At 33.5% G+C, this 10662-nt stretch overlaps 1 protein-coding gene across 1 annotated transcript; it reads left to right on the top strand.

Annotated features, from left to right (window-relative positions):
- The first annotated feature begins 4942 nt into the window (after positions 1-4942).
- On the top strand, positions 4943-5470 carry LOC129222941 (uncharacterized). Its single transcript, XM_054857502.1, has one exon. It carries the CDS (start codon positions 4943-4945, stop codon positions 5468-5470), a length of 528 nt encoding a protein of 175 aa, XP_054713477.1.
- The last annotated feature ends 5192 nt before the right edge of the window (positions 5471-10662 follow it).

Here is a 10662-nt window from a genome sequence, read left to right as displayed (position 1 = left end):
GATGGAATTTCATTTTTGTTTAATACATTCTGTTACGGTTGATAAATGTAAAAAGTTTTTACTTTATTTTTATGAAACTTGGTTTCGATATAATACGGTGCACATCCCTTGATTTACATTATTTCTAAGTCTCGTATAACACGGTTTCGATGTAACACGGAACACGGTTTCGATATAACACGGAACATCTTAACCCAAATATTCTAATGCATGTACATAATAAGTATTAAAAATAAATAAAAATGTTATTAAAAAAAGTCTCGTATAACACGGTTTCGATACTACACGGAACAAATTAACCGTACGAGGGACACCTGTAAATAAAAACCCCGAGTCTAGTTACAATTGCGAGTTGATATTTTAATTTTTTAGCAGATTTACTGCCCTGATTATTAATAACTAATCTTCATCATTTATACTATGACTAACAGTACCCGCATGGCGATGCCCACGCTAAAAATTTAAAAAAAGTCCGTTGAATCAAAAAAAAAAATATCCACGCCCCCCCCCCCCCTTCTTTTGATGAGAAATGATCATTTTTCTTAAACTAAAATGCATGCACAACTTTTCAAAAAACATATTAAAGTATCTTTGGCGTTTTAAAGTATTCGCCCAAACTCATAAAAAGACTAATAGTAGCTTTAAAACTCAAAATAACCCTTCGGTTCATCGCTTAAGCAACCACGCCACCATAACCCTGCCTTTTAAAGAGTGAAACGTTTTTTGTTTTTGCAATTTAAAGTTTTTCGCCAAATAAACAATACTGTTATAAAAACGTTATAAAGAACAATTGCAGTTGAATAATACGACAAATTAAATTAATTACTTAGATATGTAACTATCTTCAAATTTAAGAACAAAAACAAACGCTGAAGAAATAAGGAAAACAAAACCCAAGAGATCCAACAAAATACAATCCTACAAAATCAAAATTATGTACCTGAATATCGAAAAAAAACACACTCAAAAATCAGTTCGCTTACCACAACTGTCCCACAATAGCGTAGCGTCTGAGCCGCGCGGCATAATTCCTCGCAGCTATCGTCACTGTCGATCAGAACCCTCTCAATGATTTAACTTACTTCGCAATCTATTAAATATTCATAGAACTAAACTCTTACCCTGCCATCTATTAGGAATTCCATTTAATTTGTAATTTCAAATATTTCGTTCAATCAGATTTTTAAAAAAAATAGCCTATATCCTTCCGCAAACAATGGACAGAAAACGAATTTTTCAATTCGAACCAGTAAATCCTGAGAATAGCGCGTTCGAACAAACAAACTTTTTAACTTTATATTATTAGTACAGTAGACTTTCGTTTAACGCGAGTTTATTTTACGCGGTTTCGATTTTCGGTTTTACGCGGATGCGGCAATGAAAACAAATAAAATTTTTCCCTCTTTCAAAATGTAAACTCCTAAAGATTCACGCGTAATCAACTGCATTTTGGCTTGCTAATAACACTATTCAACAAAAACGAACTTTTTGTCTGCATCCTGGTTTTAAATAATCAATTCTTACTAATTTTGGGTCGATAAATACGAATATGGTAGTGGATTTTTTTTTTATCAGCTCTTGTTTTCAAGATACATGAAAGCCTATTGGCACTACAGCAACCACACATTGTTTTGAAGTTAATGTTATAAAGGACAAAAAATCCTAAGCAATAAATGTTATGAAATAGGTCCTGCTTTACTAAACAATGCTTATTTTTTTTTGGAAAGCAGTGGTTGCTTTTGGCTATTGCTACAAACGCTTCATTTTCTATTGCTCTTTCCGCGTCAAAGAAGGACCATCTCTTGTATTAGCTCAGCAGTATTTGGTGAGGAGCATTAACTCAGCCCAATGACCCTGATAAAGCTTGACCAAGAAGAGAAGGCGCGTGGAGTGGAAGCGGAAATGGGACACTTCATTTTAAAATAGGTAGTGTGAGTGAGAGCGCACAAGCGGAGTAGGGGTTACTTGGTGAAGATGCGTTGATATTTCGCAGTTGCGAATTCACACATTTGGAGAATTGGGGAGGGGGGGATTTTTAAAATGTTTAATTTATTTATTTAAATTTATTTGTTGATTTATTTTTAATGTAAACTATTTCATTTACTATTTTATTTTAATTTATTTAATTTTAACGTAATTTTATTTATTTAATTATTTAATTATTTTGTGTGTATGTGTGTGTGTTACTGGTGTAGCACGGAACGTTTCTAACAAAACAATAATAAAAATAATAATTTAAAATAAATAAATAAATAAGTAGGGCAAAGGGGATAAGAAAAATTAGGGGGGGAGGGGTCATATGGTATAGCAAAAGTTTTTAATACTCATACAGAATTCCTGGTAAAAATAGGATTAAAAATGCGCATAGTAGCACTGAAATAAGTTTTAGAAGGCTGTAAACCTGTGAGTTCTCTTTCGCGCGTTTGCACTTGCTCTCAATTTGATATAAATACATTTCAAACACTTGAAAGCCCCCTTTGGTATGACCAAGCAACAGGTTGCAGTGTGTGCAAGTGGGAGAAAAGGTTGGAGGTGCAATATTTCAATGCAAGTTTTAGTGGATTTTCCAATATTTTCTGTGTCTAGAGCCCCGTGAAGTATTATTAATAATTTATATTATCTTCCTCGACCATATTTTTTCTTAAGTCCTTTCAACGAAGTATGATTAGATTGTGCTTTACCCAAGATGCTTAAAAAATGCTCAATTTCCTTAAACAAAAGAATCTCCTTAATGCCATCATAGTAAGTTTGAAAAATATTTTCTGAGTAGTTTATGATTAGCAGAAGGTGGAATCTTCAAAAGACAAAGAGCCCGAAGAAGTTTCTATTCCATTTTCGAATTCTGCAACAAACCTTTTCCAGACTATGTAATGTTAGGCTTCATTTTTAGTGCAAACAGTGAAACATGGTCCCATTTTATTCTAGTTAAATTGTTGTGAATGCCCCCAAATACCGCTTTAAATCAGGTGCTTTTTAGAAGCTTAGTCCCCGTTCCCCTCATGTTATTTTTTTTAATTAATTTCATTTATAATTAACCCCTCCACCCCCCCCCCCCCCTCCAATCTAGCGCTCAGTAAAGTGTATTGAGGAAAAATAAATAGCATTTTCAACGTCTTTACAACCACCATAAATAATCCATACTGCTGGTTTTGAAGTTATTAAAAAAAATACAGAAATTTGTTTTCATAACGTTGTTTCCAAAAGTTTTAAAATATAATTTAGCTTTTGCGGAAACAAGATCAGGGGGTCATTTCAACCCCTTCCCTGGATTTTAAAACACAATGTAACCATGCATTATGTTGCTTTTTTACCTATAAAAATTGAGTATATACCCTTTGCCTCCCCCCCCCCTCCAACACTTCGAAATGACGAGGCTGACTGCGTTGTCACTACCTAAGCCCCAAACTTAAACCAAGCTTTTTAAACTGAAGTGAAACTTTTTTAAAGTAAGAAATGTAAAGTAATGTAGTCAGGGGCATGCACCGCCACCGGAGGGGGGGGGGGACACCTGTCGGCCGGGATCGAGCCTGAAGGAGCCCGAGATTTCTAAAATAAGGGGTGAAATTTTGTGGGGACGTATGGGAAACAATTTAGAGGGGTCCCGTAAAAGACATTTGTGACGGGCCCCGAAATTTCCGTGCACGCCACTGAATGTAGTCCAACAAAATAATGTGCAATGAAACACATAATTAGCAATGACATTTAAAAACTCTTAAGTGGTAGCAAAATTTAAATTACTTATATTATTTCACAGATGCATTCATTCCATATGCAACTGCTCACTATTTATGCTAATATCTCTCCAATATACGATGGCGAAAACATTGATTCTTAAAATTAGGGAGTGCAGAACAATCGTGCAGTAATTACGCTCTGAGCATAACAAATTTTTATGAAAAGCTCGCTGAACTGTGAAAGTTAACATTCAGAGTAATATTACTGCTACAAACAATCTGAATAAAGTAGAACAGTCTGCTTCACTTGCATCAATTACATGATTTGCGCTGTTGTAAATTCGCCACTGTTTTTTTTTTCTATTTATGCAACTGCCCTCCCCCCCCCCCCTTTAATGGGTTCTTCTTGTCACTCTGTCTCGAGGAGTTTGTCAGGTGATAAAACTAAACTGTTCTTTTCAGAACAAAATGTCTTTAAAAGGAAAAACGTTGCATACTAGAGAAAGGAACGTTGTTAATAATGTGAGAAGATTTTTTGAAAAAGAAGCTAAGTCTGGCGAACTTTTAATTTCAATTCATAAAGTGCAACATAGAATCTGCCGCAACTGGAGTTTCAGTTCGGACTATCCAACGTATAAAAAAAGAATCGCTTTCGAATGACCTGTTGTTATCTCCTGGAAAACATCGCCCTCAACCTGTTGATCGGAAAGCGTTTTTGGATAGTTTTGACTTATGAGTTGTGAGGAGCACGATAAATGAATTTTATAAATCAAAAAAGATGCCTACAATACGATTAGTATTGCCAATTTTAAGAGATAAAATTAATTTCCCCTGGAAGAGGGAAACACTAAGAAAAATCTTACACAAAATTGGATTTCGATGAAAAAAATGTCAGAACAGGAGAAAAGTGCTGATTGAACGACCTGACATCATTTCATGGCGATGCAGATACTTACGAGAAATAAAAAAAGCATCGTCAAAATCAAAGGAATATTGTGTTTATTGATGAAACTTGGATTGACAATACTCTTTCGTTTTCCAAATGCTGGTAGGACGGAAAAATTGGAGCTACTGTCAAAGATAGAGCAGGAAGTCGATTGATAGTAGTGCATGCAGGATCTAAAGAAGGGTTTATACCCAATGCAGGTTTGGTCTTCAAAACAGGATGAGCCAAGGGTGATTACCATGGGCAAATGAATTCCGAAAATTTCGAAAAATATATTCGAGAAAATTTTTTACCAAACATCGCCCCTAACTCTGTAATAGTAATGGACAATGCTTCGTACCATACGAAGGTTGTAGACCCTGTACCATCGAAATATGCAACAAAATATGTGATGCGTCAGTATCTAGAGGAACACTCAATGCCATATGACAGCAATTTGAGAAAACCGGAAATTTTTGAAATAATTCAAGCAAATGCTTCACCGACAAAAAAATATCGCATGGATGAACTTATAAAACAGCATGGACACTCGGTTCTACGATTGCCCCCTTATCATTGTGATTTGAAACCGATCGAGTTAGCCTGGGCAGCTGTCGAGCGCTTTATAAGGAATAGAAACGTTGAAACTGAGTTAAGTCTCAAAACTCTAGAAGAACTTACAACGCACGCAATTCAAAGTGTTTCCAGTGACGACTGGGAAAAATACTGCAGCCACATTGAAAAATTGGAGACGAAATATTGGGACACTGACGGAATCGTAGAAAATGTAGTTGAAACTCTAAATTTCACCGTTGAATCAGAGTCAGGAACAGATACAGCTTCCGAAACAGGCTCAATGGATTGGGAATGAGACATTTTCAGCAATTTATCCTGTTAAATATTTCATGTTTTCGCAATTCCATCTACATCTTTTAAATTTTTTCGCAATAGATTTATTGTTTTCACATTTTAGTTTGATGACCCATTCTGTTTCGGAAATTTACATTTTTTTTTTTTCATTTCGAAAAAGGGCTTCAGAGATCCCCCCCCCTTTTTTTCGCATTCTTGTCATCAATTCTCAATAACAGATTTCAAGATTTAAAAAAAAAACACTTATAGAAGTTCACGATTGAAGACTTGTGCTTATTTTCTGCTTTATTTTAAAGAGGGATTGGAAGAATTGCAATCCTCCAGAGCCCTTGTTTTTTTTTTGGTTTTTTTCCTTGACATATTATCCATTCCAGTATAAACGAGGAATTTTCTATCAATGTATCGGAAATCAACCGTTTATAAGTTGCTTATGTGCCTTCTTACCAATATATCAATATTTTGTAATCTAAGTAGAAAATTTTTAAGATCGGAACAATTTTCATGAATGTTTAAAAAAAATGACTACATAAGTTTAATTGCACATTCATAAGATTGGAAGGAGTGGAACAATTGTTTTTGTAAATCACTGGAAGGGATTTAGAGAAGCACAATCTGTAGAACGAAACAGTTTATTATTGTAATTCAATGTCACAAGCTTCATACAGCAGTATCCTCTAAAATTTTTAGGAATTTACCAACAGGTGTTCTTAAAATACATTCTTCCTATAATTTATTTTTTTTCCTTTGGTATTCATAATGTTTGAATGTTGCTGATCTTGTTTAATTAATTAATGCTATCCCCATGATTCTCGCTACCATATATTTCGTACTTCCAGTAATACTTTTTCTCTCGCCCTTTTTAGCCTACTTTCCCAGTAAAAGTCAGAAAAAGAAGAAAAAAGCATGAAAGAAAGCTTAATACATCTTAAAAATATCGCGAAAAACAAAAAAAAGTCAAAAATAAATAAAATAATTAAATAAATATCGTAAAATTAAAAATTGGAAAGTAGGGTATTGAGATGGGGAAAAATGTCTGTCGGTCTGTCTGTCTGTCCCCCCCCCCCCCCCCAAATATCTTTTGAATGAATAGTCCGATTCGAACAAACTTTTTTTTGTTCGAAAGATCTCGGCGAGGACACCTCATTCCCATGTTTGACTTTTTTAATTGAACTATTTTTTGTTCAATTTTGAACTGTTCAAAAAACTTAACATTAGCGCCTACGGGGAAATTCAAGGCAATTCCGAACTGTGAGGCGAATTTGCTTCAAACAAGCTTTGCAGCAAAAAGATTTTAAAGAAAAACTTGTATATAAAATATCTTTTTGATTTGAACAATTTTCCGTTCAATTTTGAACAGTTCAAATCCCTTAACAATAGCGCCAACGGGGAAACTGAAAGTCAATGTAGACTCCGCACTTGAAAGCGGATTTACTTCAAACAAATTCTGTTCTAAATAACTCTTGACGCCAAACTCCAGACTTCGACTCCGAGAATTTAGGGGCACTTGACTCCGACTCCGACTCCTGTGCTCGACAATTAATCGGACTCCGACTCCCCGACTTCGACTCTGACTTCGTAGTTTTGGCAAAAATTTATACACGGAGGACAAATGACTGACTCCGATTCTTAAATATTCGACTCCGACTCCTTTATTTCAAAATGAGATTGACTCCGCAGTTATGGTTTTAACTGTGAAATAATTATTTTTGATATGACTTGTTTTTATTTTTACGCTAAAGTTGTAATTTAGGTACTCAGTTTTTGGCGAATAAACTCGAAGTCATGTTTCTACATTAAGATATGCGCAGACGATTTTTTTTTTTCTTTGACAAAAAAAAACTATTTCTTTAAGTTTACATTTTATTCGGAACTCCAGCGTTCGAATACGCTACCTTGCGGTGATTTACAAAACTGCAAATGAAACTAAAACATTGCCACGTTGCGTTCCACGTGTGTCTGTTGACGTAAACACAGGCAGTTTGTTCTGAGTATTTATTAACGCAATCGATGTGTCTTAATTTGCTTTCAGCTACAGAAATTAATTCGTCCCTTAGTAAGTATTCTCGAGCTTCTCAAAATAATGTTAGTTTTCATTATTTCCTTAATAATTGGTGAAAGCGAAAATTCTGGATTAACAAACTTGGATAACGTTATACAAGGTAAAAAATTTTATTGTTTTGTATGAATTTGTAAGAATATGAGGGGGGGGGGGTAATCTTAAATTAATTAAACTTACCATATTTTACAGCAGCATTTAGTTGGAATGGACAGTATGCAAAATATTTTCTTGAATATATTATCGTAGAACAAAATGAATAACCGAGAAAGAATTTTTTGTTATTCCTTTTATTCTCAGCTGAAAGGTTTCGCCAAATTTGTTTAGGGTTATAGTTTTAGTACTGTGCGAGCAAAGTAGCCTTGGCGAGATTTCGCGTTTTTAGTTAAACCATTTTTAATTTTTATCATGAGTGGAATAAAATGGTAGTAAGATTACAGAATTCGATAAGTGAAAAGAAATAATGGTCAATCAACTGAAAAGAAAACTACCACCATATATCCGTGAGAATTTTGTTGATGATTTGCATAACATGACACAATTAAATCGTAACTCAGAAATTAGAAAAATCGAAACAGAACATTTTTAAATTAACCGATTCGGGAATTCGAGAGAAATAACTCAGCTAGAAATGAAAAACAATAAGCGCTAGCCAAGCAAGGCAAAAAAAGTATCATCTTCTTTCGATAACAATTTGTAATGTCATATTGAATTTTCTAGCATTAATTGTTATTCTTGTCAGGCCACAATTATTATTTAGTTTTATCAAGAATTGATAAATATCGAATTCAACATCGTGGAAATAGCTGCTTAGAACTACGAACTACGTAGTTTGCATTAATCTTTGACATTTAGTAATGCTTCTTGAATTCTCATTTCTTTCTACGTGGGCCAGAATATCCACAAGACTTTGAAAATTAATTTAAAAAGAATAAAGCGAAAAAATCATACGTACGAACAAAAATCACAACACTTTTAGCATTTTCTTCGTTACCATGTGCGTTTGTTTTAGTTTTTAAGTCCGCCATTAGACAGTGACTTCAGTGCCCTCTATAGTTCGTTGGAGTTGCGAATTGTTTTTTTTTTTTTTTGGTTTTGTTCTTGTTTTGGTAAGTGCATTAATTCATTTAAAGTAATGTTTTTGGCAACAGGGGAAAAAGAAACGATTTTTTTTTTTTTGATATCATGTATTTATTTTAATGAGCTTATTAATTTTAATTATTATTCTTTCGTGTTGAAAGCTGTTAAAGTTTTGTTTTAATGGAAAAAAGTGTATTAGCTGCTTTGTTTAAAAGTTGCTGCGATTTTATTTGCTCGTTTTTTTTTTTTTTTACGCATGTAATTTTTTTAGATGAGTGAGAAATATTTTATTCCTAGAAATCAGCTTAAAGTATTTTAAAAATATGTTTAAAAAATTTGCGATTTTAGCTATTTTTGAGATTATTGATCAGGTACTAGAAAGTAGTATGGGTATACGGGAAAGTAGGCTCGTCTAGTTCTAGACAGAACTTCTTGTTATTTATTCATTTGTTTTGTTCTTAAGAATTGTTATTTAGTTGATTAAACATCATTATTATAACCCTTGTTTTGATTTCTTATTCAACAAAATGCAAAATAATATACGTATTAACGTTCTATTTTTTATTATTAAGTATTTAATTCACATTATTTTTAAATGTGGGTGTGGAAAGGAGGGTGGGGCTCACCTTGAGACACTTTTCCTCCTTTTTTTTTCTAATTTTGTTATACATTAGTCCGTCATTGTCAAACCCACTATGCAACTTATAAAAATTTCAGGAGAAGGTTATAAGACAAGTTTGTACAAAAAAAAAAATCTTGCCTGCTTAATCAGTGGAATCAAAGTACTAGTGTATTTAAAAATTAGAATGTTTTAATATCTATGTGGGAAAATAGAGCTGCCCCAAGGTGTACCTTTTCCCAAAGGAAGCCTCTTTTTCCTACCATCCTTTTTTTATATTTTAAATATGCTGACCTTCTTGGGAGGCCACTGCGTAAACTACGAACACGAACGTCTTAATCATCTTGGCATACGATTCGATTAGGCTAAAATGATAGTATTTATGTAAAATGTATTGCGACCCTCTTTTTTTTTTAAAATTAGAATTAGTTTTGTTAAATGAATGGTTATTTTACTGTTTGGTGAAATAAAATTAAACTACGGACGTATTTTTGAATACGAAAAGCAGTATAAAGATTAAATAAAGTACAGGTCACACGCTGGGGCACCCCGAACCAAAATGTTCAGAAGGAGGAAATAAAAATTCAAATTTTACTGCATGTTAAAATACAACATGCACACATCCTACATCTGAGAAGATATAAGTATGAGAGGAAAAAACGCAATTCTCTGTACTGGTATCTTCCACTTTGCCAAATCTTTTGACAAAATGTGTCAAATAAGGACTTTTTGTTAGGCCTCAGTGAACTCCCATCGGTACCTCTCTGTTCACAGGCTTATAATTTCTCGTTTAATTCATGCAAACATAAACTGTTTTCTGTTAAATTATATATTTACTCAGAATCATTAAAATATAATGCCACAAAATTCCTCTTAATTTTAGTTTTTAAGGTATTATGACGCCAAACAAAATTTACTATAAAAAGTACTGAAATACACCAGATACAATTTACCTCATGGTAATTTAAAAATAACGAGAATATTTAAAGTTTGATTATTTGTTATCAGAAAAAAAAAGTTCGAAATGCTGTGTTAAGATTGCTTTTTCAAAAGCTTAATCTGCATGCTAAGGATCAAAAAGGGGAAATCATTATTACAATGCTAAAATATAAATTTTCCTACATTTAGTACTTGGTAACACTAAATTTAATTACTAAGCACACAGTAAAAACACATAATCAATCGATCGATTACAAGTTAATTTACAAACTGCATAAAAATTCACAATCGACAAACTCCGTTTTTTTTTTTTCGGAAAAAATAAGCGAGAGAAGAAAGGCGATAAGAAGCCAAAATAAGTATTTCTGATTTTCAGTCATTTGCTATCTACGCCAAATCGCCGTAGTCGACTCGTCCAGCCACTACGTCACGCGCGCCTTCTCTTCGTGGTCTAGCTATATCTGCATTGCATTGTAAAGATATCTTAGTAAAGCCTTTC

The sequence above is a fragment of the Uloborus diversus genome, chromosome 5 (genome assembly GCF_026930045.1).
Source record: "Uloborus diversus isolate 005 chromosome 5, Udiv.v.3.1, whole genome shotgun sequence".
Classification (NCBI taxonomy): domain Eukaryota; kingdom Metazoa; phylum Arthropoda; class Arachnida; order Araneae; family Uloboridae; genus Uloborus; species Uloborus diversus.
The sequence above is the reverse complement of the archived record's forward strand: the minus strand, read 5'-3'. Positions and strand labels throughout refer to the sequence as shown.